This window comes from Melozone crissalis, unplaced genomic scaffold, assembly GCF_028551555.1.
Source record: "Melozone crissalis strain CALT ecotype California unplaced genomic scaffold, PUWL_Pcris_2 ptg000042l_1, whole genome shotgun sequence".
NCBI lineage: Eukaryota > Metazoa > Chordata > Aves > Passeriformes > Passerellidae > Melozone > Melozone crissalis.
The window spans coordinates 16,128,422-16,140,375 of NW_026535820.1; the positions used below are offsets into that span (position 1 = coordinate 16,128,422).

The window sequence follows — 11,954 nt, forward strand, 5'->3', positions numbered from 1 at the left end:
AAGATCACTGAGCTTCAGCAGTTCTCCAGCCTTAACAGACCCTAGATTTCCTCATTGGCAACAAGGATCTTCCATCTATTGCTATTTTTACCACACTTCAGTTGCAATCAGAGCTTATTTCCTCAAGACACCAGTGGAAAAGATCTGTTAGTGGACTTTGTTCTAAAAGTAATCTCCAGATAGCAGAGCAGACCTTAATCCTGGCAACCTGAAGGCATTTAAAAATATCTATGGTGATCTTCTCAATTTTGCAAATTACACCTAGTTTTCTTCTAACATCATCAATTTTCAGAACATGCCAAGAGAATTCTCAAAAACGTATTTGCCTTTTGCTTTTGTCTAAATGGTTAAGGCAGTACTAATTATTCATCTTTGATAGTTATCAAAAGTGTTGCAATTTACATCAAAACTTGCATATACATATATCTGTAAATACAATCCTACTCACTAGGCAGAGCACAGACTCCAGCCAAGTGGCATAACAAATACCTGGTTCCCTAAAATGGCTTAAAAAATCTGGTATGGTTGCTACTCAAAATAACAACACATGAGCTTACCTAGATTTTATCAGCATATTTGGGAAAAAGAATACTGAAACATAATTAGTATTTCCTCCAGCTGTCACCTGTGTGAGTGATGCTATTTTTTCTGCTACAAGCTGAAAGGTCCTTTAAATACTGCAAAAGTAACACAAGTCATGCTCACGTTCTCTCTCTTTTAAGGATTAAAAAAAAGTTTACTGTTCACCAAACTGTGGCTGTAATTCTTTGCAATACACTCCAATTGACTGTAAAATCTGAACAGCATTTAACATGAATTTTACTGAGCATCCTATTTCCATGCTTCAGGATTCAGAATGCATCTAATTTTTTTCCCGTGTGTTTGAAAACCATAAATCTAGACATTAGCTTTGCATCTTCTGCCAAGATTTAAATCTTAATTCCCACATGGCTGTGCATTTAATCATATGAAGGCATTATTTTGCTAGACATACTCAGTCCTGAAAGCAAAATCAAGTCCTACAGTGCAGCTGAAATTTCAACTAGTTACAGCACAACATATTTCCTCGCTATTATCTAAGTTTGACTTAGTTCTTCAAGCCCACCAAAGCTTTGCTCACCCTTCCTCAGGAAAAAAAGGTTGATCAGTGTCACCTAATGTGAAGAGAGAAGTTTGCAGGGAATCCATCCCCAGAATCCTGGTAAACAGAGGTCGTTATTGGGATACAAAAACTTACAAGCACCGATGTGGCCCCTACTGGTCTAAGCACAAATACTATGCTTAGACTTCAAGGGATTACCAACATCCAGAAACTGCATACTTTAAAGGAATTTCTATGGTTTTCTGCCTGTTGAAACAAGAAATCTTTAGATAGCCTACTCCTACTCAAACATAATGTAAATCAAGAAGTATTTTAAAATCAGCATTTCCTCCTATTCTAGAGCAACGGACCAGATACACATATGGACATGTTGAATTCCTCATATGGTTTTACCACTGAAAAACTACAACTAGAACATGACAAGGGAGATTTACAGCACTCTGCATGAGATGTATTAGGTCAACTTCGAAAGCAGAAGGCAGCAGCACCCCAATGTTTACCAGCCCTTACCTCTTCAGGTTATGTCCTGCAGACAATTAAGAGAAACTCGACAAGACCAGGCTCCATCCCACCCCACTGCAGTTTGGGAATACCCACGCTGGGTCTCCTTCCCACCCACAGGAGTGCACATGCTGCCTGCCTGCTCCACACCACACAGCCCAGCCACCTGACACAGCAGTGGCTGTGCTTTCTGAAGTTACCCACTATCAGCCTAGATAAGCTGCAGGCAGTGGAAAACCTGCCACAGATGAGGCAAAACATCCTAGCAAAGACAACTGAGCTGCAAACAGAAACCAAGAAGCTGAGCTTGCTGCTGTTCCCCTCTAAGTCAGGTGCAAAGGAAACCTTACACGGAGACCATGCCTCACACCACACTGCTAGTGAAATTACAGCACACTCAGGGCACCTCTTCTTTGCTGACACCGTGCTTGCTCAGCCCCACTGGTGTTAGCAGTAATGGAAAGCATAAAACAGAAATGCACACAACAGAGGCAGCCAATGCTACAGTGGAGAGTGATGGCAGCTGCTGCCATGGCCCTGTGTGGCATCAGGTGAGGCTTTCAAAGAATTTTCCTGCTCTAAGCAAATTGAAGGTAACAATGGAGGATCCCTGGCATCTGGTTCAGTTCTGTCCTTTTTCATGGCATCAGCAGAGAAGCAGATTTATATACTAAATGTCCTTTGAACACCTGCTTGTAATGAGCATTCCAGGTCCAGGGATAGACTGAAAGTACAGACACAGAAGTGACAAAAACCCAAGTTCAAGAAAAGTAAACAAAACCGAGAAACAACATTCTTTTTGTTGTTTTTATGCTCTTTTTCTACCCTCCACTTCTCCAAAGCAGTGTGAGGCCCAAGGACACTAAGGTGAACTATAGACATTTGTCACGGCCCTTGTCTCTCCTTCCCCTTCCCCATTATTTCCTCCTGTCTAATAGCACAGCCCATCCATTTCTCCCCCTCATTAAGCTCAGGTTAACCAAGGACACAGTTTCTTGTTAAGCAGATGGTCCATGACATGACACTTTTGCAGGTTTGTAGCATCAGCACAGGCCACAGGGAGCTCAGGACTGAGGCAGCGCTGCGCTCACCACGCCGCTCTGCTCTCTGCAGACCCAAACTGCGACGTGCAAAGCCTTCTGAAATGCTGCTAGCCTTGTGCTCCTGTCAGCAAAGAGGGCAACTGAGGAAAGGTCCCTCTGGCAGATCAAATTCCCTTCATTTGGGAGGACATAGTCCAACCACTGTGTCTGAGAGCTGATGGTAGGCACGATAAGAAGACCAAAGCCACCCCTGAAGTCAGACCAGCTGGAGTCCCACTTTGTGCTAAAGCCTCCAGTGGTGGCCAGCCAGGGATGGACTGGAGCAGGAGGATGGCCTTGGGTATCTGCAGCACTGCTCTGCTGAAAACCAGCACTTTGTAGAGGAAATCATAGGAAGGTGATGAAAAACCCTTGTTACTCATCAGCAAGCCCGAGTCCTTCAAGACTGAGAGAACTTGTAAAGCTCAGTGGTCTTTCCTGGGCAATCAGATGAAAAGAGGCACTTGGCAAATGGGCAATCTCTGCTCAGGGACATGAGGGGTCAGCCATCAGCCAGTCATCTGCTTTTCCCAACTCCTGGCTTTATTCTGAGCAAGAGGAAGGGGGAGGTAGAGATGGAAGAGAAGGAGCGGCATAAATCCCTGATTTCCATGAACCTCCACTGCCCTCCAGGTCACAGAGGCACACACAGCTCTGCTGGTGCCCTTCCTTGCCCAGACTGCAGTACTGTGGAAGCAATGCCCACTCTGGGTCACAAGCACTTCATCAGAAACTCAGCATGACCAGTAAGGGCAGTGCTGCCCAGCCTTCCTCAGAACAAGCCACCTCAATTACTTCCCTCTGAAACTCAAGGGAAGGATGTCTTCTGGATGCATTTTTCTTAACAGGTGCCACAAAAGATGAATGCCACGATTTTAAACCTAAGTGCATCCTCCCTTCTGTATTTTATCCTGTGTGGCTAGATTTGGCAGTTTATTTGAAGTAAAAAACTTTTCAAGCCTAGGAATTTGGTGGTTTATTCCACTTCTTTTTCTTAAGGCTGCTAAGTCTTGTAGCTTTAATGCTATCCATCTTGCATTTTTTATTATTAATTAAAAACTGAATCCACCTAGAAGACAGAGGTAAAATACTAACACCTTTTCAAGACAGAATGCATTTTTATATAACCTTGCAACAGTTACATAGACAAGTTCCCCTGAAACATTGATCCATTTGAAATCTGGCAACGTCTAGTTTCTTCTGAAGCACTGAAGTCCATACTATTATTTTTATTTACAATGCTGCAGAGTACCAGCACCTCTGAACTTCTGATACAAAGGCTGCATGGTCCCAGGAGCAAGGAAAACAAGCTGATGCAACTGAGGAGTAATACTACTTTTGTGACATCTGCTTCCTACCACAACACAAGTCAGAGGACACTCAACAGTATACCTGGATGCAATCAAAGCTAAGCTACTACAAAAACCCTGTAAGTTTTGCCAACTTGTAGTTCACAAACCACAGGCGACTCACACGATCATCCACCTTCACAGAAAAGTGTTTAACTGAATGTCAATACAATCCAGAAAGCAAAAGTATTAGGTACAAAACCTGTAAACCTGGGAAGCCCTGCTACAAGAAGTTAATATATTTCCACTATGGTTCATGTCAGAGGAAAGTTGGCAAGGATTTAAACTCACCCTTGACTGCTGACTACCCAGACATTACAGCATCATGAGTGCTGGGAAATCTACAGCGAAACTGACTGACTAAAGACTTTTTTTTTTTAATTAGCATTATATATCTCTTTGGGAGGTGCATGTCTTTGATAAAGACATTAGGATTTAAAAAAATGAGGAAAGAAAAAAAAAGCAAATATGCACTACCAGCACAGGAATTACTGTAAAGCCAGTCATCCTTTTCAGCAACCTGAAAGTAATTGCAACAGATGCTCCAACAACAGAACTGTCCTGGCAGGAAATAATTATAGCATCAAATAGAAATGAAGTCATTACATATCTTGGGGTCTCAGCAGAGAGAGACCAAAACCAGTGGAAGCAAAGTAACTTTTTCTTTTTCTTTCTTTTTTAAAGCACTTAAACATAGCCCAACAGGGAGAAATGAGATCAGAACCAACAGCACGTTCTCCCTCTTAAGAGAAAGTGCAGGTGGAAGCCCTGGCAATCCTCTGTTGCTCTCCAAAGTATTAAGGTGTCCGTATCAGCACTGTGCAACTCCTACGTTAATATTTTCACTGCTGCTATAGGAAGCACATCTGTAAGAGCAATATCTCTCCGAATCCTTACGTTTCCCACAGAGGGTTTATAGAAAAAAAGGGTTTCAAGGAGCAACACGCAATGAACTTTCAACTCTGTCCTCCTCAGGCACGGCAGTATTTTGTTCCATTGGCAGTCGCATCGGCCTGGTTGTGCCGGTGACAAGAATTCCCGCGGGACCGCCCGGTCGGGGGCGAGTGCGGGCAGCCGGACCCGCTCGGTAAGTTACGGAGCCGCTCCGCAGCCTCCAGCCCACGCTCACACCCCCTCCCCGAGATACTCCTTCATCCCTGCTCCACTAGAGCCTCCAGCAGTCTTTTCCAAATCACACATAAGGGTAACTTGGCCGCTGACTTTTTGGTTACTTGTCCTGCTCTTCGTGCTATCCAGCAAAGTAAGAAGTTGCATTTATCCAGAGACTTCCAGATCCATCCTGCAGACGGGCTGTAAGCATCCTCATCCCCGACTGAGCCCAGGCACACTGCCCATGCCCCGCAAGGCACACGCACATGCCGGTTCCCAGAAGTTTGGGGCAGACAGGGAGCCCGAAACACACACGGCCACTACATCACCGCCACCCCCGCCGCTCTGCCCGTCCTTCGCCACGGCTCGTCTCCAGCAGCAAGGGCAGCGCGCCGGGCTCCGTCCTGCCCCACCGAACCCCCGCCAGCGAGGACCGCGACAAGCCGGCTAAGTCGCGACACGGGACGTACCCCAGCTGGGGCAGCCCGGGAGGGATCACTCACCTGGGGGCAGCTGCAAGTTGGCCGGCAACTGGAGGGTGGCTGCGGGCGGCCCCTTGGGGGCCACCGGCCGCGGGACGCCGGGAGCGGCCCCCCGCACCACCGGGGTGCCCGCGGGACGCGCCGGGGCGGCGGCGGGCCCGGCCGGCACAGCGGCGGCGGAGCTGCCCCGGTCGGGCGCCGAGCCCGCGGCTGGGGCGCAGGCGGCCGCCTGCTCCGGGCGCCCGCCGGGCATGAGCCTGACGGGGGCCGCCGAGGCGCTCATGGAGGAGGAGGCGGCGAGGGGACGGGGGGCGGCCGCGTCGCGCAGAGCCCCGCGGCGCCCCGCAGCATCGCGGGCGGGGGGCGCTCAGGCGGCGCCCCGGCCGGCGGCTCGCCCGCAGAAACACATGGCAGCGCCGCTCCGCCGGCTCCCGGGCGCCGCGCACGTGGGCCCGGCCGGCCCGGCCTCCCCTGCCGCCGGCGGGAGGGAGGGAGGGGAGGAGGGAAGAAGGGCGGGCCAATGCCGGCAGCGCGTCCTACTGCGGCGGCGCCCGGCCCGGCCCCGCCGCCCCTTTGAGCCCGCCCGTGTTTATGGAGCCATGCGACTCCAGCGCTTGTACCCCGCTGAAGTTAGCGGCGGCGGAGAGAGTCCGGGCGGCCGGAGGGGACGCGGCCGGAGCCCCGGGATGGGGGTGAGGCGTGGGTGGCCACGGCAGAGCTGCGGAGCCGCTCCTCCCGCCGTGCCAGCCTCCGGCCCGCCTACCTGCGCCAGACCTCCCCCGGCTGCACCTGGGCTGCAGGTGTCCTTGGGCTTCGATTCAAAACAAGAGCGGCTCCGGCAAGTGTCAGAGCTCGTCGTGTCGTGATGGGAATTTTCTGACAGGCCGAGACGGCGAAAGGAACACGGATCTGTACGGATGAAGGGGACAACGCTGTCCCGTTTGACCTTCGTAATCGGGGCTCGACTTGAAAAAACACTGAGGAAGGCCGTGGAACTCAGTCTCCCTTGTAAAGCAAGGGGGTGATCCTGACAGCATACACACGACACAGCTCTAAAAACAAATTTTAAAATACAATGGAAAGTTTTTGCACGTGTGATAGAGAACTCAGCATGACCTTCAGTAATTCTGCTTTGAGGTCGCCGTGTATCATAACCAAGTCTAGATTAAATTTCAATTCATTCTGAAGCATGCTGATGGCCATGCTTTATTTTATGCATAAAATTTAAGGGGTATTGCTTATAACTACCCAAACTGAGCACAACATAAGCAATTATAAAATACAGGGCCTATTGTATGGCTGATTAAAGTGGTACAAAAAGCTCGAAGTCAAAAAAAATTAGGAGAAAAAATAATAATTAGTCTTGTATTCAACTTCCCTTGCAATGATGTTTTTCAGACAGAAAGGTAGACAAGAAAGGGAAACACTCCTCTTCTTGGCCATTTTGAGTAACAGCTTTGCTTGATTCCACAGTGTTAGTGCTTTAAATTGCTGTCAGCAGCAACAGATACAGAGAAGAAAATTGCTCACCTCTTGCCATGCCTACTCTATTCCAGAACAAATCGGCCCAAAATCTCAAAGAGGTGGCAGCAGCAATGGTCAGTTTCCAGGTGTCAGAGCACAAACTAAGAAGATGGTGAAAAAGAAGAGGTGGTAACACAAGAGAGGGCATCCTCTGTACCTTTTACAGCTCTGCCAAGTCTGACCAGATTAAATAACTTCTTACCCATGTGAAGCTGTGTTACACACATAAAGTAACAACCAGGGTACAGCGAGTTAGCTCCTACATGCCAAAGGATGCACAGAGACCAGGAGAGAGGGATGCTTCAGTTTCAGCAAAGACCAGCAGTGACTGATGGCAGAAGGGAAGAGGATGCAAAGCAAGGCATCGTGTTTATTATTCTTGGACTTCAGGAAGAATGGAGTTGGCTTCTTGCTTAAAGCCAAATTTTTACCTTCTTGCAGCCATTGAACTTAAAAGGGAATCTCTAAAGACCCCCATGCAGATGGTCAGGAGTGCAAGTGCATCTGAAGGAGCCAAAAAGAACCAGCTAAAGACAACAGAATTGTATGCACCAAAGCTGCAAAGCACAGCAGTGTGTGGAAATGAGAAGTAGAAAATACAGCATAGTGAGAGAAAGAAATACATGAATCAAGGAGTGAAGGAAGCAATATGAAATGCATTACAAGAAAAGGCATACCACAATTACAATAAAGAGGAAAAAAAATCCATACCTAGAAGATGTAGAAATATGCATATCTTTAATACAATTAAAAAGTTTAAGTGCCATAAGTATCTTCTCCAAACAAGGCAGAGGCACCCATCATTGTATGACACTGCACAGGAAATAAAAGGAAGAGTCCTTTTCCCACACTGGAAACATGTTATCATATAGGTCCAGTATGCACTCTTTATTAGCAAAGTTATGGGAAATACAAAAAGTCATTCAGAACAAAAAGGAACAAAGAATCTGGAACTTGGAAGCTATTTTCATAACTGAAGAGGTTACAGCACATGTAAGGAAGTGACTTTTGTCATTATCTGGAGTTCTGGGGTTTTAAAAAATCTCTATTCTCTTGGGTAAATGCTACCATCAAAAAAAAAAACACCCATACATTAAAAAACTCTGAGTTAAATCATCATTCTTGTCTATGCTCTTTTTTACCCCGAGACCTTGTCTGTGGGATACTAAACATGGTAATTGCTTTTCAAAGTCAGCTGAAGATGCATCTAAGCATGGAACTGTTCCTTCCAAGAACACCCAGCCTTGGCAAACTGACCTGCTCTACTACTTCCAATAACCCATGAATGGGCACATCTGACATTCATATAGAAGTCCCTTCTTTACCTTCCAGGCACAGGAAAGCATTACAGCAAACAGCAGCTCTGTTTTCCTTTCCAGGAGCTACTAGGTTAGATACTGCCCGTAGTTTGCTCTGCATGACCTGTTTCCAACAGCTGAGACCTTCACAATGCACATTGAATCAGTCTGTGCTGTTTTAAGTTTCTGGAGGCTTTCAAATAGTGTATTTAAAACACAAACCACCCCCCATAAAGCCACTCGCCCTCCAAAATCTCTGTCCACACAGCCGGCCTTAACTCTTCCAAAGACGGACATTTTTAGGTCCTTAGGTGTTAAGCCAGTATCACATACAACAATGGTTTCAGCTTCCTATAATCCTATAAAATCTATCTAGTATGCTTCAAGGGTTTTTAATCTGTCCATGATTCTTTTTACAAAGGTTTTATATTCTCTTAGTTAGAAAATCAGGAATAGAATACATGAGCAAAAAGACTAAGTTAGGGGAATCAAAGTTGTAAATGTGTATCTATTTACGAATGAAAACAAAGTGAAATTGCAGATAGGTATTTAATATCAGCAGTAAACACACCTGCATTTTGGTTGCAATTTCAGTAGATTTGTTTGTTTGTTTGTTCATAGTCAGAGATACAGTCTGCCCTGGTTTTTTGTGTTGACTGATGATCTTTTTATGGAGGTGCCTCTTTCAGATATTCAGGTCACAATGTATATACAGATCTGTGTAAGTCAAAGTCTTTGTTCCATGAGGTACAATACCCTGAAGCTTTAAAACATTGTAAAACATTTAAAAGTACATCAGGATGGTATAATAAAAGAACTGGGCATACACTTTTATACTTTTACATAACATAAAACTTGGTTGACTATACTGAGCTACTAACAGCAACAGAGCTAACAGAGAGGCACGTGAAGTCCCAGCAGAGGAATTCCTGTCTGGCTGTGCACTTGCAATGCCAGCTGATTTGAGGAACCCCAAGCTACATCACAGAGTCATAGAAACATGTGTTGGAGAAGACCACCAAGACCATCAAGTCTTTTATTATTACTTCTTTTATTATTCTTTTATTACCCTGCACTGCCAAGTCCATCACTAAACCTTGTCCCTCAGTACCACACATACAGATTGTTTCAATATCCCCAGGGATCATAACTTAACCACTTCCCTGGGCAGCCTGTTCCAATGCTCAGCAGCCCTTTCAGTCAAGGAATTTTTCCTAATCTCCAATCTGAGCTTCCCCTGGCACGATCTGAGGCCATTTCCTCTTGTTCCACCACTTGTTCCTTGGGAGAAGAGACCAACTCTCACCTGGCTACAGCCTCCTTTCAAGTAGTTGTAGAGGGCAATTAGGCATCCCTCAGCCTCCTCTTCTCCCAGCAACTCCTGTAGCCATTCTCTAAACAATTTGTGCTCCAAACCCTTACTCAGCTCTGTTGCCCTTCTCTAGACATGCTCCAACACCTCCATGTCCTTCTTGTTGTGAGGGTTCCAGAACTGAACACAGGATTTGAGGTGCAGCCTTACCAGGGCCAAGTACAGGGGGACAATCACTGCCCTGCTCCTGCTGGCCCCACTATTCCTGACACAGGCCAGGGTGCCATTGGCCTTCTTGGCCACTCGGGCACTGCTGGCTCATGTTCTGCTGGAAGTGATCTGGTGAGGTGGGAAGGTCTGGAAAGCATGCGCACCTCACAAGCTTAGCTCTAAGTAAAAAAGATCAGAAAACTAAGTGAACAAAAGAAGAAAGAAGGGAAGAATGGGCATGAACAATAGCCATGAGGAGCTGAAAATATACAGTAACAGGAAATAGGTACAGTAAAAATGCTTCTACAAAAGAGATCCACAAATTAAGCTTAGCCATTGGGCACAAATATATTCTCAACAGAACAGAGAATAAAATCAATTGATCTCAGACTTAATATGGTAAGAATTACAGAACTATACTATGAAATTATTCTGGATACCACTTGCTATCCAGTAAAACTCCCTCAAAGAAAAGAGTTTTATCACTGATGCTGCAGTGGTCTCTAATAATACAGCATTATGTATTCAAACATTATGTAAGGTGACATTGCTATTTTATTTATTTATTGATATTGCTCATGAATAATGTACAGTATTTCAACATTTAATAAATGAAACAGAACACAAATAAGATCTTTACTGGATTCATAGTACCACTGAGCAGTAATTAGCCTATTTGCAAAAATTACAATTAAAATGGAGGAAAAAAGAGGTTCTGACAGTTTTTACATATCCTGTACCACCAATAACCCAGGCCAACCATCAGCTTCTAGAAAACATGTCAGTAATTTTTTGTAGCAAATATATTTGCGAGGAAAAAAAAGAAAAAGCCTCGTTTTTACACAGTTCAAGCATATTGGAAATAGCACAACTCTAGCTCCATCATGTTTCAGGAAAACCACAAAACAACTCAGACAGAAGAAAGTTCATTCAGCAACTCTGTGCACTGTGGACAGTTACTGCCTCTTAGAGCTTCAAAAACATTATGGTGTCATAATTGTTCTGTGACTTAGATCTTTTTCCCTTCTCTGTTTCTGTAACTTGCATTTCGGTATCTTTTGCATTAAAATCTGAGTAAAACAAAATGATTAGTGCCATGGATTTCCAATTGTGATGCTCCGATGTATTTTTCCTTTATCCTCACAAGTATCACATTGTAGAAAACTATCACTGGAGTGTTGTGTTAAATTTCCACCTCTCTATGCTTGCATATTGTCTTAGATTAAGGAGGTGCATGTTTTTTAGCTGAGCTGCTGGTCTCCCACTGGGAATTCATAATTTGATTCACCCTTAACACATAAAGAGCATAAAAGCATAGAAAGCTAATGATTTCTGAACCTGGAACTGCAATCTTGTTTCCTTGTTTTGTTCCATGGATAATTCAAATAAACTGGTTTACTTGATCAAAAAGTGCCTGCAAAGAATGCCTGGATTTATCTTTTTTTCCTTTTGGTTATTAACAAAAATATTGAGGTTTTTTCCTTTCCTCTTCCTCCCTTCACACTGTTCTCATATTTGAAGGGGGAAAGAAGGGTATTTTAAACTTTGAACAAATGTTGAAGCTGAAAAATTAGTCTAATTTCAAAAGCATTAATGCAAAGCAAATTGTTTGCCCTATGTAAACATTTGGGAAAATACATTTACATATTGTTCCATCTCCTCTTTTTTCTGTGCTGTTTCCAAAACATCCAAGTAACAGTCACTTAGTGTACTGTCATACTGGGAGAGAGGAAATGCATACTGAATTTCAAAGCACACACTCGTGCAATTTGTTATTCAAGCTGAATACCTAGAGACAGGCAACACCCTATGGTGCTCCATCACCCTCATTGCAAAAAAAAAAAAAAAGAAAATTAAACAAAATATCCTGATGTTTCAGTTTGAGCCTGTTAACTCCAGTCTTGTCACTGAACACCACTGGCGCTGTCCTCTTCCTGCCTTCCCATCAGATATTTATAGACATTGACTTTATCTCCCTGAGCCT

At 44.9% G+C, this 11,954-nt stretch overlaps 1 protein-coding gene across 1 annotated transcript in view; it reads right to left on the reverse strand.

Moving 5' to 3' along the window:
* TAF4B (TATA-box binding protein associated factor 4b) overlaps nt 1-5,909 on the reverse strand; it is a 70,969-nt gene extending 65,060 nt beyond the window's left edge. The window contains exon 1 of the mRNA XM_054284978.1: nt 5,648-5,909. Within this exon, the coding sequence (XP_054140953.1) occupies nt 5,648-5,909 (262 nt within the window). The remainder of the gene's footprint in view (nt 1-5,647) is intronic.
* Between the last annotated feature and the right edge of the window lie 6,045 nt (nt 5,910-11,954).